General features: G+C 49.3%; 1 protein-coding gene across 1 annotated transcript; it reads right to left on the bottom strand.

The window, feature by feature from the left end:
- Positions 1-1762: 1762 nt before the first annotated feature.
- On the bottom strand, positions 1763-21629 carry LOC143831636 (L-amino-acid oxidase-like). Its single transcript, XM_077324789.1, has 7 exons — positions 21574-21629; positions 15415-15629; positions 14319-14431; positions 12553-12754; positions 11609-11677; positions 9779-9912; positions 1763-2978 (listed from the first exon to the last, which is right to left on the bottom strand). The coding sequence occupies exons 1-7, from the start codon at positions 21584-21586 to the stop codon at positions 2174-2176; spliced, it is 1551 nt and encodes a 516-aa protein (XP_077180904.1). The 5' UTR covers positions 21587-21629; the 3' UTR covers positions 1763-2173.
- Between the last annotated feature and the right edge of the window lie 1669 nt (positions 21630-23298).

The following is a 23298-nucleotide window of genomic DNA, read 5'->3' as shown; positions in this document are numbered from 1 at the left end:
TTCTTTCCAGGGAGTGAGGGCAGCCCTTTGATTATTCCATGCTAACTGGAAATATTTGCATAACCAAGCCTTAAATTCCAGGTGTTTGTGAGAGTCATCAACAGGACAGGTGTGTTTGTCAGCAATTAACTGTTCTTGTTTCCTGTCTTTGTACTGACAGAGAAATTTCCTAGAATGAGTGTGGGATATCGGAATGTAGTCCAATGTGGAGTGCATGTCTCCATAGGACCTATTAGTAGACACCCAATATTGATTCAGATCAGGGCCATCGGGCTGGGGGAGAGGGGGTATGGTTACTGGCTGTTGAAGGGGAAACACCAGGCTAAGAGAAAATGCCTGCTTTTTTTTCTATTCCAGTGTGTGAGAACTTCAAGCCCACATGGAGGCATGGGTGTCTCCCTAATGGGCTCAGGGAAGTTATGTGGGACAACTTTGGAAAATGACTGAGAATGGACAGGAGCTCATGATCAGCAGAATGGAGATGCTGCTAAAGTAACATTCCAGGGCGTAGTCTGCACAGGGCTTTTTACCCAATCCCAGTTTGAGTGAATCCCTCCCGTAATCACTGAATTTGATTGCTATTTTGATTTGGGACGCTTTAAATTACCCCTCTGCAACATACATGATTGATCCAGAGTGACCCTACATTTCCCCCGCAATATCCAGAAGTGGATAATAAGCCTTGTTATTTGAAAAATTGCCATCAATTTTGTGTGCAGGTTTCTGCTTTGTGTGAATAAACTCCCTTCCATGGGCCTTGTAGCAAAGCAGTCTTCCCTGATTGGCCAGGGCATCAGTTTAAAGACTTCCTGGTTCCCGGTTGCAAGGTGACTACGCTCCAGTGACTGCGCTCCAGAAGCCCTAACTTCTCTCAGCAGAGATTTGCCTCTTGTTATTTCTCTCTCCTCTGCTGTCTCCAATCCTCTCCCCCTTCCCCTGTTCAAGAAAAGAAAGAGTCCCCTGCTACGCTTGGCTCCCCTCCCCGTACTGAGCTTCCCCAATCTAGTGCAGAACACTTTTCTGCTTCAATTGGGGGGATAGAGAAAGACCCAAGTTCAAATCGATCTGAATTCAGCAGGATCCACAACGGAAAAAACAAAGTAAGTGCAGTATATAGGCAGTCAGGGTTCAATAGCGCTTTTGCGTTCCATGAGCGGGATCACTGGGTGCCCTTATAGGAGTACATCATGGGTTGCATCCTAATGGTGAAAGAGGGAAGTGGTGGGGTTATGGTAGCCAAAGGCAGTGCTGAGACTTTTATGGGACCAAGGCCATGTGGACAATATCTTCATGGGGTAGTGACTAATGTGATAAGGGCAATCACAAGACACTATGATAGGCTCCAACCCTATGTCTCGTGTATTATGAGTGAGGAGTAAAAGATATATCCTTAAGCCCCTTTTAGGCTTCTCTGGTGAGCAGGATATCTTGGACGCATGCACGTTCCAACTCTGACTTTCCATTTGTTAGAGAAGAATGTTAGTAATAGCAATACTCTCACAATTAACTGAAAACGTCAGCAAGGAAAGGTTTGTGCTTGCATTCGTATGGTCAACTTGCACTTTACTGACCTTTCCCAGCTTGCTCACTCACGGATTGGGGCATCGCGCTTATGATGACCCTTCCACATCAGATAGAGAAAAAATTGATATGTGCACATGAACTTTTACAAAGACCACTTTATTGCTGTGTTACAGAAATACGGGAGTGTTCTTTGTGTGTATTATTTCAAAGTGGAACTGCATCCCCCCCACCCCCCTGTTGTAAAGTAGGATCAAAGTAGGGTACTTGCTTTGGATCACGTTGAGTTTCTTTGCCATCTACAAATGCCATAGGGAATTTTGATTGATCCTGGGTTGAAGTTCTTTATCAGGTATTTATTCTCTTACAGGAAACTCCAATACTTTGGCCACCGCATGAGAAGGAAGGACTCCCTGGAGAAGAGCACTAATGCTGGGAGCGATCGAGGGCAAAAGAAGAAGGGGACGACAGAGAATGAGGTGGCTGGATGGAGCCACTGAAGCAGTAGGTGCTAACTTAAATAGACTCCAGGGAATGGGAGAGGACAGGAAGGCGTGGAGGATCATTGTCCATGGGGTCGTGATGGGTCGGACATGACTTCGCACCTAAAAACAACAACGACAACAATTCTATTACAGGTCTGTTGTAGAAGTTAATTTTTCTTAGTTGGCCTGAAGATCCAGGAGTGCTTCTTCCCACACAAGGAATTGATAGCTCTTGCTGCTCTCATTCCTGTCACCATCGCACTGTCGATCCAACCATGGAGCACAGAGGTGTGCTCCCCAGCAAAATAGAGTCTACCGTCTGGCTCCTGAAGGGGTTGAATATACTCTTTATACTGATAGGGAGTGAACCGAGTGTAGCCAGACATGGAATATGGATCCAGGCTCCATTTTTTAATCACGGAGGATTTACAGGTCTTTCGTAGCTCTTCTTTGGGCAGCTGATGGATGACTGACAGGTCATCCATGATGATGTCAAGCATTTCTTCATTGCTGAGGGCCAAGAAAAAATCCGATTCAGCGCTGTGGGGGTAGGAGGCCAAGAGGACCCCGTAGCCACTGGAGAAATTACGAGCCATGTAGTTGATTATTCGGGATGGACGATCGGTGAGTGACATCCCACCGCGAATGCCATCAGCTTCCCAGAACTTCCTGGAGCAACCAAGGAAGACCTTAGTGGCGCTCCTGTAGCTGACGGCCCGCAAGGCATCCCATTTATTAGCTGAGAGGGGAGGATCAAAGTGGATGCGCCGGGTGGCCCTTGTTGTAGGGGTGAGAATGGCGTAGTCGGCCGTGACATTGGACAAGGTCTGGTTCAGCACTTTATAGACAGCAGTCACAGCCCCGTTCCTTTGTTCTATCCTGACCACTCTGGCATTCAGGATTACCCCTTCTGAAATGGTTTTGTGAATGGCTCTTGGCAGTAGATCAATGCCTCCTGCTATTTCATCGTAGCTGCAAGACAAAAGCAAACTCGAATAAACAAGTTGGAAATAAAGAGAAAGAGGGGCTCTTCACAATATTCCCCCCCACTAGTATAATCAAGACCTCTTCACGGCCTTGAGAGAAGGAACTGTTATTGGAATAGCCGGCCTCTGCTGTGGGAGAGCAGGCAGCCCTCTAGTTCAACCAAGTCTGTCCCAGGTAGAACAATCACTTTCTTATGGACTTTATGGAAAATTGTCGTGGTTCGGTCCTTGGTGGCTTGGGAACCGGACCGAACCCCGCCATCAGAGGCGCCCGCGATCACGGAGGTAGGGCATGGTGATCATAGGCAAGCCGGCAGCTGGGCGCCCCACCCGATCGTTGAGGTGGCAATGGCCGCTAAAGAACCTCAATGTCCCCCTCCACCTTTTGACAAGGGCCCGGAGATGGCCCTTTGTTCCAGGAAAATGGGCCATCAGGAACCCCGGAAAACCTCGCATATGTGCATGAGTCATGATTGTATCAGCATGTTCCCTCCGCAAGTACTGGGTGGGGCAATACAGCCTAAGGAGGTGGGTTTTGTATAAAAGGGAGCTTCCACCTGGAGTTCAGTGGAAGCTCTTACTCCATACCAGCGGACTCCACGTTGCTGAAATAAAGCTTGTTCCTGTTGTATCGTTCACCAGGCCTGGCGTGACGTTTTCTTCAAAAGGGCACCCTGTTTTTTCAGTTAGCAAGCGGGTCCCTGACATCGTAAGAGCTTCCCACCGAACTCCAGGGTCGGCATCGCATCCGAGCGCTTATCGGGACGGATCCAGAGATGGCGTTTTCAAGCAACGGGGCGGTCTCGACCCCCACGAACCCCGGGAACATGAGTTTAATGCCCCCGGGAGATTTCCTCCGAAAATCGGGGGGCCAGGAGCAGCTGTCCGGGACCCCGAGACCCTCGGCAGCGGCGGCCAAGGGAAGGCGCCGGGCCATGGGGTTCCCAAGCACGGCGGGGAGCGCGCCGAGGTCTGGGGGGTTGGCCCCAACCTGGGACACCCAGCTGAGGCAGGCGCTTCGCCCGGTAGGACCTGAGGAATCCCTAGAGGACCTGCGGCGGGCCATGGCGGACTTGGCCAGGCGCTTGCAGGCAGCTGAAGCCCGTGAGCAAGCTCGGGCCGGGCCCGGAGGGACTGGTAATACAACGGCGGAGGGGATCGCGTCGAGTGAGGACGTCTCCAGCGACGAGGACGAGCCCGGCACTGGTGAGCGGGCCCCGGACCCCGACCCGGAGCAGTTTTCAGTCCCGAGTAGGCGAGACGGCCAGCGGAGAGGCGAGACAGCAGAGGATCTCGGGGGAGCGGGTGAGCCGACGGGGCGGCGAGAGCCGGACCAACGCAGGAGCGACGTGCAAGGCAGGGAGCGGCACGGCGTCGTTGGGCAAGTTGGTAGCCGGTGGAGCGGAGCAGGACGAGACGGCGGACGCCGAGAATCCCGGATCCGGAGGGGGTCGGACTACTCTCCAAAACGTTCCCCCCCAGAGCTTAAGGCGCGTTTCGACGGGACGCCGGACGACCTCCCGCAGTTCCTCCTCCACGCGCTGACGCATGCCCGGAGGTATGGAGACCGGTATGAGGACTCCGAGGACTTGGTCTGGGGGGTGGCCTCGTGTCTCCAGGGCAAGGCGGGTCAGTGGTACCTAGGGTTGGCCGAGCGCGGCGACCCGGCAACTCGGGACCTGCAGGACTTCGTGGTCGCGCTCCGCCGACGATTCCAGGACCCCCAGGCTGAGGACAAGGCAAAGAGTCGGATCAAGGGACTTCGACAGGGTACTAGGGGGGTTATGGACTATATAGACATTTTCCGGAGGGAAGCAGGCAAGGTGTTCTCCTGGAACGAGGAGACCCAAATCGAGTACTTCCGGGAGGGCCTTAACCCGAAGCTCAGGGAATGGGCCGTGATCAAGGGGACGGAAGAAGATCTGTCTACACTGGAGGGGTGGTGTTTTGTGGTCGCCAAGCTGGAAGCCAGCCTGGGTTGGGCCGCCGCACCCCCCCGGGAGGCCAAAGGCGGGTCAGCCGAGGCGCCGAGACCGGGCCCCGACAACTCTCGCCCCAAACGACCCCCGAACCCCGAGCGGGAAAGGAGACGCCGGGAAGGTCTGTGCCTGAAATGCGGGGGGTCAGGACATTTCGCAGCAGCGTGCCAACGGCAAGGGGGGGAGGACCGCGGGCTCTCCCAGGGGGGAGGTGCGACACGCCCCCAGCAGGCACGCCGGGCGGAGGACCTCCGCAACGAACCGGGAAGCGCCCAGGCGACGGGAAACGGCCAGGACCTGCTGTAGACGGCGCCGGGCAGCAGGTCCCGCGGTGCGAGGGAAAACCCCTACAGCATGAGGCGCGACCTCCGAACGTGGTAATTTTAGAGCTCCGGAACCCGGAGAACGGACTAAGTTGGGTGGGGGAGGCTCTTTTGGACTCTGGATGCGACCACAGCATGGTCCACCCCCAGATAGCCCGGGCTTTGGGGCTACCGAAGCGCATTCGGAAGGTTCCCCTGGTTTTCGTCCAGATGGACGGCAGCCCGATTCAGGGGGGACCTTTCGGGGAGGAGGTGGGTCCTATCGCCATCCACATAGGGGACCACCAAGAGCTGCGGTGGCTGATCCAGGTCCCCGTAGCGGGATATCGGGCGGTGTTGGGCCTGGATTGGCTGAAGGAACACAACCCCGTGGTGGACTGGCGGGCGGGGACCCTGAAGTTCGACTTGACGGTGGGTGCACGGCATCGGGTCCCCCACGAGAATTCCAGCCACAAGAGGACGGCGGCGCGTCCCAGGGGAGCGGCGGCGGCGCAGCAGGAGATACCAGAGCCCGAGGTCCCGCCAGAGTACCGAGACCTCGCAGCCGTTTTCAGCGAGCGGGAAGCGGACGAGCTACCCCCACACCGCCGCACGGACTGCGCTATCAACATCCCAGAGGGGGCGGTACTACCCAAAGGGCGCATCTACAAGATGAGTGAGGGTGAGCTCAAGGACCTCCGGGAGTTTTTGGGTAAAAATCTGGCCCGAGGTTTCATCCGGCCCGCTTCCAGTCCCATGGGAGCTCCAGTCTTGTTCGTCCGGAAAAAGGATGGGTCCCGATGGCTGTGCCAGGACTACCGGGGCCTCAACGCCATCGCAGCGGGGAACGCTTACCCCCTCCCGCTGATCCCGGATTTGCTGGCCCGGCTGGGCAAAGGGACTCTGTTCACTAAGCTGGACCTAAGGGAGGCGTACTACCGGGTACGCATCCGGGAGGGGGATGAGTGGAAAACAGCGTTTAACTGTCAATTGGGACAATTCGAATTTAAAGTGATGCCGTTCGGTTTAAGCGGGGCACCTGGGGTTTTCATGAGTCTAATTAATGAGGTGTTGCAGGACCTTCTGTTTCAGGGGGTGGTTGTTTATTTGGATGACGTCCTGATCTACAGCCAAGATCCCCAAGAGCACGTGACCCTGGTGAGGGAGGTGTTAAAGCGCCTGCTGGCAAACCACCTATACGTGAAGCTGGCTAAGTGCGAATTCCACCGTCCCTCCCTGGACTATTTGGGCTACCGCATCTCAGCCCAGGGCATAGCTATGGACCCCGAGAAGGTGCAGGCGGTGCTGGCCTGGGAAAGGCCCCGCACCCGGAAACAGCTACAAAGCTTCCTGGGGTTTGCTAACTTTTTTAGAGGCTTCATCCCCAGATACTCCTCCGTAGTGGCTCCCCTCACGGACTTGCTAGGTACCAAGGGGAGAGGTCCTCGCGCCACGCGGCCCAGCGCAGCGCTCGGCTGGAATGAGAAATCGGAGGCAGCGTTCCTGGCCCTCAAGCAAGCTTTCGCGTCTGAGCCCACACTACTGCACGTCGACCCAACCCAGCCGATGGTGGTACAAGTCGACGCCAGCGACGCAGCAGCCGGGGCGGTTCTCCTGCAGCGAGACAAGGCGGGACAGCTGAGGCCGGCGGCCTACCTCTCACGAAAATTCGCCGAAACGGAGCGGAACTGGTCTACCTGGGAGAAGGAGGCGTTTGCGATTAAGTTCGCCCTCACCGAATGGCGGCATTGGCTGGAGGAAACAGAGGAGCCGTTCGAGGTCTGGACAGATCACAAGAATCTGGAGGCGCTCCGGCAACCGCGATCCCTGAACGCCAAGCAGATGAGGTGGGCGGAGTTCTTTTCGCGGTACAATTTCAAGCTTGGTCACATCCCCGGCAAAGAGAATTTCCTCGCGGACGCCCTCTCCCGTCTGCCGCATTATGGGGAGGGGTACGCTCCCTGCACCAGGTCCGTGTTTGGTGAGGAGCAGCTGGGACGGGGGGTCGTCACTAGGCGTCGGGCCAGGGAGGAATGGGAGCCCGACCCGGCGACCGCCCCGCTCCGAGACCGCCTAGTGGCAGCCTACGGGACAGACGAGGAGCTGGCTGAGCTCCGGGACTCTTTGATTTTGGACTCCGGTCTCTGGCGGAGGGGGGAGGCTGTCTACGTCCCGGAAGGGCTACGACGGGAAGCCCTCAGCCTCTGCCACGATGCTAAGACCGCCGGGCACTTCGGTTTCGTAAAATCCTGGAAGTTGGCCCGGCGGCGGTTTTGGTGGCCCAGTCTGCGGCGGGACACAAAAGCTTACGTCAGTGGTTGTCCTGTCTGCCTGACCTGCAAGCCGGGGGTTGGCAAGCCGAAAGGTCTGCTGCACCCGCTCGAGGTCCCGACCCGGCCGTGGTCAGTGATCTCCATGGACTTTATAACAGACTTGCCTCCCAGCAAGGGGAAAACGGTGATCTGGGTGGTGGTAGATCTATTTTCCAAACAGGCCCATTTCATTCCTTGCGCCAGTGTCCCCAGTGCTTCACAGTTGGCTCGGATGTTCCTGGATCACGTGTTCCGACTGCACGGGCTGCCGGACAAGGTGATTTCCGATCGGGGCTCACAATTCGTGTCCCGGTTTTGGCAAGCTTTCCTGCGCCTGTTAGACATCGAGCAAGGGCTGAGCTCCGCTTACCACCCCCAGACGGACGGGCAGACCGAGCGGGTTAATCAAGTACTGGAGCAGTACTTGCGGTGTTTCGGTTCCTATCATCAAGACACCTGGGTGCCCCTGCTCCCCCTGGCCGAGTTCGCGTACAACAACGCAGACCACAGCAGCACGGAGATGTCGCCTTTTGCCGTCGTCTACGGGACAGACCTGAGACACTTCCCGGAGCTTGGAGAGGTCCCCGCCCGGGAATCGGCCGACCTTCGCGAGTGGGGGAAGCGTGCCGGGAGCTGCTGGAAGTCGCTGCAGGAGCAGCTCCACAAAGTCAAGGCAGCGCAGAAAGAGGACGCCGACCGGAAGAGACGACCAGCTGAAGAGATCCGACCGGGGGATCGAGTTTACCTTTCCACCCGGAACCTACGGTTGAATTTGCCCAGCAAGAAGCTAGGCCCTCGGTTTTTGGGGCCTTTCGAGGTCTTGGCCCCGATCAACGAAGTTTCGGTCAAGCTCAAGCTCCCCAAGAACCTCCGGCACATCCATCCCGTCTTTCACGTGAGCCTTCTAAAAAAAACTCCGGACGGTGACGTTTGGCACCCCGTGGTTTCCCCGCCAGCGCCCGAGGTCCTGCCGGGGGGGGAGCACCACGAGGTGGCGGATATCCTGGACTCTAGACTCCACAGGGGGAAGTTGCAGTACCTCGTGGAATGGAAGGACTTCGCTTTGGGGGACCGGGAATGGGTCTGGGCAGCGGACGTCCTTGCGCCCCGACTCACTGAACGTTTCCACAAGCGGTATCCTGGCCGTCCCGGGGGGTTGGAGAATGGACCTTTGGGGGGGCAGAATGTCGTGGTTCGGTCCTTGGTGGCTTGGGAACCGGACCGAACCCCGCCATCAGAGGCGCCCGCGATCACGGAGGTAGGGCATGGTGATCATAGGCAAGCCGGCAGCTGGGCGCCCCACCCGATCGTTGAGGTGGCAATGGCCGCTAAAGAACCTCAATGTCCCCCTCCACCTTTTGACAAGGGCCCGGAGATGGCCCTTTGTTCCAGGAAAATGGGCCATCAGGAACCCCGGAAAACCTCGCATATGTGCATGAGTCATGATTGTATCAGCATGTTCCCTCCGCAAGTACTGGGTGGGGCAATACAGCCTAAGGAGGTGGGTTTTGTATAAAAGGGAGCTTCCACCTGGAGTTCAGTGGAAGCTCTTACTCCATACCAGCGGACTCCACGTTGCTGAAATAAAGCTTGTTCCTGTTGTATCGTTCACCAGGCCTGGCGTGACGTTTTCTTCAAAAGGGCACCCTGTTTTTTCAGTTAGCAAGCGGGTCCCCGACAAAAATACAACCTCAGTTTCTCTTCTTCTAAATATCTGTTTTCCCCCACTGCATATTTCTGGTATGGTGTTGCTGTTTGTTCTTGGTTATATCATGATAACCCTTGACATGTGAAAACTTTCAATTTGGAACCAGAAGTTCAAGGAATTGTGGGTAACATTTTGGAGTGTAGAAAGGGTGGCCTAAAAAAATGCAAATTAATCTCTATGGTAAATATATCTTATTGATTTGTGAATTGATTTGTGAATTGATTTGTATTGGCTCCGTTAAGTTTTTTTTTAAGGTAAAGGTATCCCCTGTGCAAGCACCGAGTCATGTCTGACCCTTGGGGTGACGCCCTCTAGCGTTTTCATGGCAGACTCAATACAGGGTGGTTTGCCAGTGCCTTCCCCAGTCATAAGTGTTTTTTTACATATGTCATATAATTGCAACACTGTCCAGTGTCCAAATGACTAGGTTTTCTGTAAGCTAGGAATAACCCTTCCAAGTTTCCCAACAAAGTGTATCAGCTTACCCCTTTGAGAAAGAGAAGATTTCCCCTTTCAAACTCTCAATGAAGGCCTGGTAATAACCACCATCATGGTTTAACAAGTCCCCAATAAGCTGGACAGCCCCACGGCTCATGTTTGCCACCTCGATTAAATATTGCTGTTAAGGGAAAAAATGCAGAGCCATTTTTCACATGAAGTTGAATTCAGCAGTATCATCGTGTACGCAGAACTGCAGATATTAAATTACACTGCGTTTTCCAGGAAAGCCCCAAATTTAATATGTAACAACAAGGAGCCTAAGAGGGAACTGTAGGAGATGGGAGCTAACTGGAAATTCCCCACCTACCAAAATCTCCCTTTTTATAGTTCCAGAAGCTCCAAGTTCCCGATATCCTTTCCATTGCTTTCCTCTAACTGGCTCTCAATGGTTTTCAAAATGATTATAAAAATAAAATTTGCTTTTAACATTATTATTATTAACAATAATGAATGTCCTTATGGGATTGCCGAGGTGGCTGACAAATTAAAATATACACATAAAATCTCATCTTAAAAGCCGCTGAAACGAACACACTAATACATAATGAGAACCAGTTAAAATCAGAGCTAAACGTAAGTACAAAAGATAAAAACAAGAGATAAAACAGTGGGGAGGAAAGGAGGGCTGTCAAGGGAATGCCAAGGGGGAAAAGGCTGTTACTCAAACCATGAAGCTATTCTTCCCACCCCACATTAGTACATTTCCAAAGTAATATTTTTCTGTATATATGGAGAGAACCCTAAGTATGCAGAAATCTCTGTCTTGTTTATGGATGCCCTGCTCTTCCTTACATGGACCTAGTCAGAAGTGGGTGTAGACTACACATTCACACAGAAACATGTGCATACACAGTCAGAGTAGTTCAGTAGTTCAGCAGTGGAATAGGCTGCCTAAGGAGGTGGTGAGCTCCCCTTCACTGGCAGTCTTCAAGCAAAGGTTGGATGCACACTTTTCTTGGATGCTTTAGGATGCTTTGGGCTGATCCTGCGTTGAGCAGGGGGTTGGACTAGATGGCCTGTGTGGCCCCTTCCAACTCTATGATTCTATGATTCTATGGTCACAGGCTCAAAGGACCATCAGCATCAGGACTGTGTATTCTGATTGGCTGTGGTTCTTGAGCAGGGGTAGTCAAACTGCGGCCCTCCAGATGTCCATGGACTACAATTCCCAGGAGCCCCTGCCAGCGAATGCTGGCAGGGGCTTCTGGGAATTGTAGTCCATGGACAGCTGGAGGGCCGCAGTTTGACTACCCCTGTTCTTGAGGGTCTCAGATGGAGAAAGGCCATTCCCAACAGAGGTTCTGTAACTGGAGTTCCTGTGCCTTTATATTGCCAAGTTTAAAGGTTGTATTGCCAGTCACAGTAAACACCCCCACCTTTTATATCAAACCACACATATTAGTGGAATTCAAATTTCAACCCTCCTGGGTTTTTTGTTACTTTGTGTTTCACAATGCAGTGTTTTTATGATGCACTTTCAAATTCAAATGTATTCCTGAACCCATGGCATTGAGCCATGCTCTCTCCCCAGAATATGTGGTGGAACCTTCTCCCTGGACATAAGTTTATTATTTTGAACTCTAGTCTTATTCTCAAAGTGAGAAGCATATGCCTATATCAAAGTGTTCAAAAGCTGTTGACTTATCCAATCAAACCTCCCACTTTTCCTGTTCCAGAACAGAATAACGAATAGACTATTTTGGACATGACTGGAGAAGGAATGCATAAGTATTCTCCACAGCTGCCACATGCTCCCTGGCTAGTTCTTTACACTTCAAAAATTAGAACTGTTGCTTTAGGGGAAATTCCTTTACCTTGGTTGAATAGGAATCATATTTTTTAATCAAGTGGCTGCAGTTTGTTCTTTGCACCTCTTCTATAACCTGGGAGGAACATCAACAGAAGGTCAGACTCACAAGAAAAGGTAATGTAAGGAGTGAAAGAGTATGAGCAAAGGCAGAATTGAAAATAAAGTTACCTCAATAACATGGATCTAACACTTCCCTTTCCCCCAGAACCCAATCCTTGATTTTTCGATTGCAGTTAGTCTAGGGAACTAACCAACAGATCAGTTTCTACAGTATCGGACAAAGGTGATATCTCTGGCCCTCACATGTGAAGCTGAACACATCCACACATGGTGGCCTGCCAGACATCTGTAAGCTTTGGGTTTCTGAAGAACAACATAGCTACTAGCATTTCACAGATGCAGATAAAGTTGCAACATTCTCCCTGTAAGAATTACTTCCTAGATCTTGGAGAGAAGGGACCATGGGTTCAGTGAAAATGAACCAGTTTTGCCTGTGGGAAGTTTCCATGCTAGGCTGAGTGCCTTGGAGCAAGGGTGGCATGCAGAGGTGACCATGAATGATGGAGCACATCTTCACCAGGTTGGCTTGACGGAGCTGGATTTACAGTCTTTGTTATTGTGAAGAAATGGATTCTCCTTTGGAGGTCTGAAATGAGTTTTACGTTTTCTTTCTCTCTCTTTCTCATGAACATAATAGCAAAGGAGATCCGAATGTCTTTAATAATATATTTAAGGGCTTGTTTTGAGATTATTTCCGGCAAACAATTCTACATTGCTATATTCTCTACTATGAATACAATGGCTATATATACTTTGATGTAATGTTCTAAACTCCTAGGGATTCATAATGTTATGGATATGGTATACACATTAATATTTGTAAGAAAGGTCTATTATTTAACTATTACTGGTAGTTCTTTTTAATAAAATGAAAAAAGAGATCCAGACCTTTTTGACAGCATCACGGAATATCTCCCCAGCAGCCTTGTTTTCTTCTTCAGGCCTCAGCTGATATCCTAAGATGCTGGGCTTCTTTCTGACTTCCCAGGCTCTCTTTCTGATATTGTTTACCAAATACCATGTATTTGGGTCAGACTGAATGAATTCAGACAGCTGCAGGCCAAATTTCTTTATATATTCATGGATAATCCTGAGAGGAGAAAGGAGGAAACCATGGACCAATGGCAAAAGAGTAGAGTGATACGAAGCTGTAAGAAGGGAAGAAAATCTAATTGCTAAGCATACCTGGGTGGTAAGTACTGTTTGACAGGCTGATTGGTATGACTATTTTGTGCAGTGCATAGATTGGGAATAGGTGAATCTACTCTGTGAAGAACACAGGAAGACTTGGAATAAATGAATCAAACAGGTTTCGATTGCCTGGCCTGGTTTTAAAATGTTTCACCAGGCTAATAGTTTTAGTTGCTAGTCACTCATAGGCTTGTCAACCTCTAGGTAGGGCTAGATTTCTTCTGGGAAGAAAACTGTTCAAACTACAGAGATACATCAAGACAGTAGCTCTGTTAATCTGTTTGTGGCAGTAGAAAACAGCGAGAGTCTAGAGTGGTTTCTCAGTGGAACAGGCTTCCTCGGGAGGTGGTGGGTTCTCCATCTTTGGAAAGTTTTAAACAGAGGCTGGAGAGCCATCTGACCGAGAGGCTGATTCTGTGAAGGCTCAAGGGGGTGGCAGGTTACAGTAGATGAGCGATTGGGACGTGAGTGTCCTGCATAGTGCAGGGGGTTGGACTAGATGACCCATGAGGTTCCTTCCAGCTCTATTATTCTATGATTCTATGATTCTAGTAGCACCATAAAGACTAAACATTTCTGGCAGGGTAGGAGCTTTTGTGAGTCGCTACTCGTTTCCTCAAACTATGGATATCAGTTCTCCTGGAGGGATTAGCAAGTTTGAAGGGTGGTAAAATCACATCCAGACTCAGTACCCTTCCCAGGCTTTACCCTTAAATTTTCAGGAATTAGATTTGGCTATTCTGCCTTGTAACCTAGTCTACTTTACAGGTTTGTTGTTTTGAGGGAAAAAATTGAGTGGGGAAAGATATTTTAAGGCACTTGGGAGAAAAGTGGGCGTAATCATCTAAATAAAAACAAGCAGCATGGCTAGTAATTACTTTTGGTGTGTTTCTCCTTGGCACATGCCATTTTAGTCCTTCTTTTGGAGGTCATATGTAACCCATGTCATTTTTATTTTAGCATTTTATTTCTATTAAAGTGTAGCATTTAGGGCGTAGGAAGGAAAAGGTCACAGAGTATGAGCAGTTTGTAAAGTTGCTCACCTGATACTAGCTGCAAGAGCCCTACCCCCTCAGTCAGTCTGGCCGGCAGCAGGAGAAAGTACAGGGCTCGGCTGAGGGAAAGTGCTAATTGCTTTGCAAGTATGTGAAGGACATAACAACTAGAGATAAATTGGATCCTAGAGTGGGATTTGGGAAGGGGAAGGTCTTCGCAGGTATGACATCATAGAGTCCACCTTCCATAGCCGCCATGTTCTCCAAGGGAATTGCTCTTTGTAGTCTGGAGGTTACTTGTAATATTGGGCCCCATCCTAGTGCATAGTCCCAGTCCCTACCAAGAGAATAGGTCTCTTCTGCAGAAACTTGGCAAGCAATAAAAAGAAAGAGCCGTAGAAGAGGAGCAAAGGAGGGCTTATGATTGGCAGTTGATCAGATAAGGTGCGTGGTTACCTCATGACTTACCTCTGCTCCTTGAGAAAACGCATGGGTCCCAGATTTGCATACCAGCCTTCTTCCTCATTTCTGTAGGTCTCCGCTCGTCCTCCCACGCGCCCGCTGGCTTCAAGAACTGTTACCTAAAGCAAAAGAAGAAAGCATTTACTTCCTTGACAGCTCTCACTTCTGGCACATCTTGTTGGAATTGCAATCAGCAAGTAATTGGGTAAAGGGCTTTTGTTAAGTTGCTACTCTGTACTTGTGGGCTCTCTAGTGACATCCAGTGGTCACTGGTGAGGTTGCATTGGAAAACCCCTGAGCAGATGTCCTCTTTATCTAGGCTGGGCTCCGGGCCACTTCCCGCTTCTTCAGGAAGAGAAACTCTATGTGCTTTTCAGGAGGAAAGCAGCCTCCATTAGGCTCAGCCTTATTTGCCAGCTTGGTGTAGTGGTTAGGAGTGCCAACTTTCAATCTGGTGAGCTGGGTTTGATTCTCCGCTCCCCCACATGCAGCCAGATGGGTGACTCTGGGCTCGCCACAGCACTGACAAAGTTGTTCTAACCGAGCAGTAATCTCAGGGCTCTCTCAGCCTCACCCACCTCACAGGGTGTCTGTTGTGGGGAGAGGAAAGGGAAGGCAATTGTAAGCCGCTTTGAGACTCCTGGTAGAGAAAAGCAACTTATAAGAACTAACTTCTTCTGTCTCCTGATGTATGGGCATGAAGCCTGGCTTGCAAACTAGCTGTAGAGGTTGCTATTGTAACTACTCTAGGAAATATTATTTACAAATATATATCATATTTATCTGCTTCAGTCTCCTTACTGAAGCAGAGTACAAAAGCTTAAAGAGTAGTATCCGATGGGGTATAAATAAAGCAAATGAACAAATATTTCCCATTAGAAATGGCTCAGAGGTTCATTCATGGATTTCCCGCCATCTTTTCAAGTTGCTTGTTCAGCAACAGGGACTGTTAACTCTGTTGATCCTGCCCTCTTCATTTTTTCCTGGCTTGATCAACTCATGACAGCATGAATTTAGGATGCCCAAGTAGCATGCCATAATTCCTCTGGCTGTTGTTATTTTTCCTGCAGAAAAGTGGCCAAACGTTGAGTCAGGGTGTTACCTTATGTCCCGCCTCTGCAAGTACATGGGCTGCACTCAGTCCCGCCATCCCTGCACCCACGACCAGCACATGCTTTGGGTGTGCTGGTTTCTCCAGTCCATTCTTGGCTACCTCTAAGAACTCTTCATAATCTGGATCTGTGAAGCATTTTGCCAGTGGGCTTTCTTGGCCACTGCAACTTAGGAGTGTGGCTAAGAACCACAGTGAGGAGACCCCTGTGCCAAATAAATAAATACAATAATTAAAACACAAAGAAATATGTTGTAGTTCTGTTTTTCCTCTTTGCCCACTTCCTGAGGATTCCTTGCTATCCATGCTTAGTTCTGCATTAAAAACTAACAAACAAACAGCAAAACCTCCTGGTGAAATATATAAATGATAGGATTTGCTGTGGGATGACCATTAGCATAGCTTTTAAAAATGGGATTAATCATATTCATGGGCATTGGCAACATGTCCATCTTCCAATAAATCAACTTTATGGCTAAAACCAAACACAGCATTTATTGTTAACTGCATGTAAGAGAGTTAAGGGGGGTAAGCAGTGGCCAATCTTGTTCCTCTTGCCCTCCTACCTTGACTTTCCCCTCCCAGAAAAGAGGAAGCAGTTGTGGGGGGGGGGAGCAGCCTTGGCTCCTATTCCTCCTACTCTCCCCATAACCATTTGTCTGCCAGGCTGGCAGTTCTGGGTTGAAGATTTGGTGGGTGGAGCATGGAGAGGGCTTGGGGAGGTTTCGAGAGAAGAGGGAACTCAGCAGTGTACAATATAAACACACGAACCATGTAAATGCATGGAGCTGCCTTATACTGATCAGATCACTGGTCCATCAAGGATGGCGCTGCCTACTGAGACTGGAAGAGGTTCTCCAGAGGTCAGAGGTCTTTCTGGAAGAGGTTCTCCAGGGTCAGAGGTCTTTCACATCCTTTACTAATTGATCCTTTTAACTGGAGATGTTGGGAATTGAACCAAGGACCTTCTGCATCCCTGGAAGTTGGCAACACTATTGCCTATCTAGGAAAAGCAGCGCAGGACTGATGTTAGCAGATGGCTCTCCACCAGTTCTGGCTGACGGGCTCCTGCTCTCCCGGGTCACAGTAGGTTTTTGTGTAAAAACGGCCTACAAGAATTTGCGGTCTTGTATATTCGATTTCGATTCGATTTCGATTTATTTCCCGCCACTCCCAAATGGCTCGCGGCGGGTTACAATGTCTTAAAAAACCCATTAAAACACCCATTAAAAGACTTTAAAATGTCACAACATGGCAGCACAATAATAAGATCCCCTTCCTACCCCCATTCCTAAAGAAGGGGGGGTGGAGGAGAAGGAGATCAACGATGTTCAAGAAGCCCGGGGGAGAGCAGTCGATGTACCCCGGCAGCCCCAGCCTCAACCATAGACCTGGCGGAAGAGCTCCGTCTTGCAGGCCCTGCGGAACGTTAAAGGGTCCCACAGGGCCCGCAGCTCACCCGGGAGCTCATTCCACCAGGTGGGGGCCAGGACCGAAAAGGCCCTGGCCCTGGTCGAGGCTAGGCGTGCTTCCCTAGGGCCAGGAACGACCAGAAGATTCTCACTCGCAGAGCGCAGAGCCCTGCGGGGGTCATAGGGCACTAGGCGGATTTAAAGGTAAAGGTATCTCCTGTGCAAGCACCGAGTCATGTCTGACCCTTGGGGTGATGCCCTCCAGCGTTTTCATGGCAGACTCAATATGGAGTGGTTTGCCAGTGCCTTCCCCAGTCATTACCGTTTACCCCCCAGCAAGCTGGGTACTCATTTTACCGACCTCGGAAGGATGGAAGGCTGAGTCAACCTTGAGCCGGCTGCTGGGATCGAACTCCCAGCCTCATGGGCAGACAGCTTCCAACAGCATGTCTGCTGCTTTACCACTCTGCGCCACAAGAGGCTCTACATATGGACTTAGATGTCACTATACTCTGGCATCAGAAGGAGTGGGCTGGGCATTGCCCCTGTTTTGACTCTTCTGTAACAGTCAAGGCTGATCAGAGCAAATCAGCGTTCAACAACAGGAAATTCTTCAACAGCAATGAATGGATGTGTAAGCAAGCACTGCAGAGCCGTAGTGGCGACCAGTGCAAACGCCGGCCTCATAACAGTGAGACAGCATCTTCAAGATGTCTACAGAAGACCAGCAGGTGGTTGTCCTTGACCTCCAAACTGCATTGTGTGTATTGATCCCTCATGCTACCCATCTAAGGGATGCAGACCCAGGGCCATTTCGCACGGCTTCAAAATAGCACAATGGTTGCTAATTGGAAACGCTACTAATTTGCCATAACCCACGACGTCGTAGACAATCTGCAACAATCCTGAAACCGACCCGCAAAAAGCGCTTCGTTGTAGCGCTTTCAGGGGAATCCAGAAAAGTGGATTCATCCTCCGGATAGCGATACACTCCTGCAACCAATCTGCAACAATAGCGCTAAAGACCTGTGCGTTACCATTGTTGCGGGTTCTTCAAAGTCCCTCCTCCTGAGCCTGTCCTCCAAACTTCCGGCGAAGTGATCGCCATTTTTTTTTCTCCGAGCGAGCGGGGATAAACGCACCAGCGAGCCTCTTTCTGTTTAGAGGCTTCCCTGGCTTCAGTCCTTCACCTTTAGTCACTAAGCACAAACCACATAAAAGCCCGTTTGCTGAAATAAAGTCCCTTTATTTTTTACACATTAATTCAGCCGAAAATCGGGCCCGTGAGAGGGGGGGGGATTTTTTTTTATCACTCGAGGCAGCGTGCCAACGATCATACAATCAAACGACAGCTCACATTAGGCAGCTGGATGGGTCTCTCCGTTGCAACGAATCTACCTAGATTCGTTGCTATGGGTCTGTTTTTTTTTTTAAAAAAAAACCTTTCTTAAAGGGAAAGGGGCTGTTTGGGAGCATGCTAACGGCTGCCCATTGGCTGCTTGACGGCCAGGGGCGGGACGAGCTTGGCAATAGCGCTTCCTTTCTAGCGATTTCTGCCGAGACCGGAAGCCTGTGGGAAACACTAAAAAACGCAACTGATTCCACTACAAAGGCAGGTATGCATAACGACGAATTCCACTATTTTAAATGGCGATTTTTCATTCCGCAAACAATTTGCAACAAAGATCCCCGTGCGAAAAGGCCCCCAATTTAAGTACAGCAGCTTCTCTTCGGGAAAGATCTGGATTGCAAAGCTCACTGGGCATTTACAGACGCAGATGTCATGAGAACTGACTAAAGATGATGAAATCATGACAAAGGCCTTAAGCAAGTTGCTTGATCAAGTTGTTGTAACGTGGGACTGAACCTTTAACATCATCATAAATCATTACCAGTTGACATGTTTCCCCCACTCTGTTCTTTAGTTCCTTGATGCTTGGGTGTGGCTGGTGGCCAAGAACATGCCTTACCAGCCTGGGATGCATCTTCAGCTGCACCCTTCCTGGAAAGGAACAATCTTGCAGCAATTGGTCATTCCTTTGCTAGAATCAGACCACATTGCAATATCATATGAGTCTCTATTGCATAGTGGTTGTTAAAAAGTAATCTTGTAGTTGTCTGTAATTATTATCAAATGTGATTTTATTACATATGTTTTGATTTGTTAGCTGCTTTGGAAGCCCATGTAAGGGCAGAAAAGGGGGACATGTGCAGATATCCCATAAGACACAAGTTTCCAAGTAACAAAAGCCATACCCACAGGAAAACTGAAGGCTATATATTACATGGTTCCCAACCAAATGAGTTTGAAATATTTATTTCTTGCTTTCATCAATCACTTGGACAATCAGAACGGGTCGTAGGTAGTAGATTCATCTGCTTTCCTGAAGTTTCTTCAGTTATTATTAGGAGCAGTTAGCTGTTTTAAAATGGTAGGGGTCCTAGTCCCACTACTTTGGTCCTCATGTTGTTTTTAAAATCCCTGCTGGCGTTAAAAGTGGCGATATTCAGAAACTGGTGAGCGAATGTTCCCGTCTCTATCATTCACCTTTCTCCAACAAAAGAACTTCAGAGGCTGAGACTTCCAGCATGGAAGTAAGTAATTTGATACAGGGAAGGAAGATGGCTTAGAAGCCCAAGCTTGTCAGATCTCAGAGGCTAACCGGGGTGGTTACTTGGATGAGAGATCACCAAGGAAGACTCGGAAATGGTGAACTACCTCTGGTTCTCACTTGCCTTGAAAGCCCCTTGCTAGGCCAATGAAAGTTGATTGTGGCTTGAATGGCACTCAGGTAAATGCTAATTTCATATAATTGGTGAGAATTTTACATGATCTGGAGCTTCTTAGATATTGAAGAAGAGTTGGTTTTTATAACCTGCGTTTTGGTACCCGGAGTCTCAGCGAAGCTTACATTCACCTTCCCTTCCTCTTCCCACAACAGACACCCTTTAGGTGGAGCTGAGAGAGCTCATTAGCTCGGTGAGAACAGCTCTAACAGGACTGTGAGTAGCCCAAGGTCACCCAGCTGGCTGCGGGTGGAGGAGTGGGGAATTAAACCCTGCTCTCCAGATTAGAGGATGCTGCTCTGATCAGAGGTGGCTGCAGAATTTAAGAAGCATAAAAAGCAAGGAGCCTCTATTGGCGCAGACTGGTAAGGCAGCAGACATGCAGTCTGAAAGCTCTGCCCATGAGGCTGGGAGTTCAATCCCAGCAGCCGGCTCAAGGTTGACTCAGCCTTCCATCCTTCCGAGGTCGGTAAAATGAGTACCCAGCTTGCTGGGGGGGAAACGGTAATGACTGGGGAAGGCACTGGCAAACCACCCCGTATTGAGTCTGCCATGAAAACACTAGAGGGCGTCACCCCAAGGGTCAGACATGACTCGGTGCTTGCACAGGGGATACCTTTACCTTTACAAAGGAAGAACAATTGCAGAATCACCAGTTATCCTATTCTTGTTTGCATTTGGAATGTACATAATTGCACCACGCCTTGTGCTTCCTTTATTTCGTGTCCCTTTAACACGGCTGTTTAAAGCTTTTTCTACTATGTACATCTGTCAAAGTAGGGCTCTGGCCCACAAAATATTATGCTGGAATACAAACTTGTAAATCTTCGGAGTGCCACAAGATTCCCGCTTACATCTTAGATTATGCTGATTTATTTTAAGACGTTAAACCAGTTTTACCCCTTCTTCATGCCGCTAAATCCAACAACACCTACAGCAGGGAATGCTAATAAAAGTGGAATGAAGATGCTCAGATTAAGAGAATTATGTCGAGACTAGGACTGTCCATCAATAAAATATTTATGCTTGTTTAAAAAACAACCATCTTCCTATTAAAGGGAATTCGACCATTTCAGAATCCAGTGCTATCCCTCAGTTTCAGAAGAATTTTAATAGTGTCTTTATCATTACCAGTTAATGCCCCCATGACAAATGACCTCAATCAATATGAGTGATTCTCCATCCCATTGATTAAAATTGGCTTCCAATAATTGATGAGAATAACAAATAAAACTGACATCCATTGATGCCCTTTACCAATGAAAGAGAAAATCAAAGGACTTCCAGTGCCGACTTTTAATTCAGCAGTTTCCTTCCCCCTCCTTCCAGAGCTGAGCAAAGACTTGGACCTCTTCAAGGGTGAACTCGTTTAGCCAAAGTATAAATATTACAAATCAGGCTTCTTGGGAATGGTTTCTGCTGGGGAATGATACTTGGGGATTCAGCTTTCCCCGACACCCTCTGAATTTCAAATAGTTGCATCTCGCCTTTCCTTTCCTGTATTTTAGAGACCTTTGAGGCTACAAAACAGGTATCTGATGAAGTGGGCTACAAGCTTATCAAAGCTTATGCTGAAATACATTTTGTTAGTCTTTTTAGGCGCTCCAAGAATCCTGCAGCATTTTTTCCTGACACAGACTAACATGACTGCCTCTCTGGAATTAAATCCTAGCTGAGAGTCACTTCCCTGGAAACGACAACAGCAACAACGACACTTTAAATAGCACATATGACAGAGCACAGAAATATAGATCTAGTCCTATGGCTTCCATTCTAAAATGGGAACATTTTAGTGGTCATTTGCAACAACAAACAACAAACAGAAAGCAAATATGAAAAACAACAAAATTAGAATGCAGCAATCTGTGAAATAGAGTACTGGAAATATGTGTTTAAGGTGAAAAATAATCAGCAATCCAAATGGTATTTTCTTTGGAACAATGATACTTACAGAAGATACCCATGTGTCTTCACCCTCAGGATGCTGGGTGGTGGAGGTTGGCAGTGGTGAGTTCTTTGAAAAGCGGTGCTCTCCAGATGCTTTTATAGCCGTACAAAAGAGGAAGGTAAATCATGGAAACATCTGCTCTCCTATTCTTCCTTGTCCTCCCATTACAATTAATTATTGTGCAAAGAAATAGAATTTTCCCCAACAATTGACTCAGCTGGTTGCATTGGTTCATCTTTACACGAAGTTGCTACCGTTCCAGTCAACCAATCAGGATGTTTCTATAGCACACTTCCTCCAAGAATCTCAGAACAGCGCACCTCATTGCGTCTTCACAATAGCCTTGTACGGTGTGTGATGAAGGTCACCCGGTAAGCTTCTTAAGAAATGTCTTCCTGATGCCAATCTCTACCACATTAATTGCAAGACCTGCCCTTTCATTTAAATGACCACTGGTATTTATTTCAGTTTTCTCTCCCTTCTCATGTTTATTGAAATAGGAGTACTTTTACCAAAAATACATTTATGAGCGAGTGGGAGGGCCAGAAGGGATGTACCAGTGTTTGTCTCTTGACCGATTATGCACGGCGGCAGCCACACTGGGATGCTGCCAGGTCCTTGCGGTGGGGTGGAATGCCCTGCCACTTCCCGTGTATGCACGGGGGAGGGACTCCCCCAGTGTATGTAGACTGCTCCGAAGTACCGGGCACAACATCGGGGCTGGAATAACCTGGTGCACTGTGGGACGGGGGAGTGGGGGGCAGGGGGCCCCCACTGCACAATGGTGGGGGAGTGGCACGCCGCTCTCCTGCCAAGGTGGGTGTGGGGAAATGCCCCATCCAGCTCCACAACTCCGTGGAGGTGACAGGGGCGTGTGGTGTCCCTGTAGGGACACCATAGGTTGGGAGTCCAATTATGTATGGGGCTGGTGCCAGAGGGCTGCAGTTGGCACCCGCTGTATCGCAGGGAATGTGGGAGTTCCCACATTCACATACTGCGGGCTATCTGGGGTGCTGTGCTGGGCCATGGCTGGGAGGACAGCAGCACAATGCATAATCAGGGATTATCCCTGCTGCTGCCACCCCGGAATACCCACCTCATGCATAATCGGTCTCTTGTGGTCCTTCCTTGTATACTGTTACACATACCCAGGAAATTGCTGATCCACTGTGGGATGATAGGGAATTTCCTCCGGGGCAGGCTGGATTCTGGAGATCTTTGATGGGGGGATCACTTGGTCATGAAAATGGGGTCACTGTGGGTGGGCAGATAGTTATGAGTTCCTGCATTGAGTGGGGGGTTGGACTAGAGGATCCTGGAGCCCCCTTCCAACTCTATGATCCTATGAAAAGGAAAAAAATGTAATGGTAGTAATGAAAATAGAGGAACGGACTAAATCATTGATTGAAGAGCTGCAGGATGAAAACTCACATAGAGGAACGGGAGGAGAATCTTCAAGCAACACAAAACTAGCAACATAAAGCAAAGCCCACCTAAGAGTTCAGAAGAAGAACTGGTTGAGGCATCAACATTGGGTAAAAATGGATAAACCTAAAACAGTTTCAATATAAATATCAATGGATTAAATTCTCCTTCAAAAAACACCAAAATCTTTAAGCAGCTTAAAAAGCAAAAGTCTGACATCTTATGTCTACAGGAAACAACAACAGCAATAATGATAATAATAAACCTTTATTGGCATAAAACAATAAGAGGCAAGTACAGCCA

Source organism: Paroedura picta, chromosome 3, assembly GCF_049243985.1.
Source record: "Paroedura picta isolate Pp20150507F chromosome 3, Ppicta_v3.0, whole genome shotgun sequence".
Taxonomy (NCBI): domain Eukaryota; kingdom Metazoa; phylum Chordata; class Lepidosauria; order Squamata; family Gekkonidae; genus Paroedura; species Paroedura picta.
The sequence above is the reverse complement of the archived record's forward strand: the minus strand, read 5'-3'. Positions and strand labels throughout refer to the sequence as shown.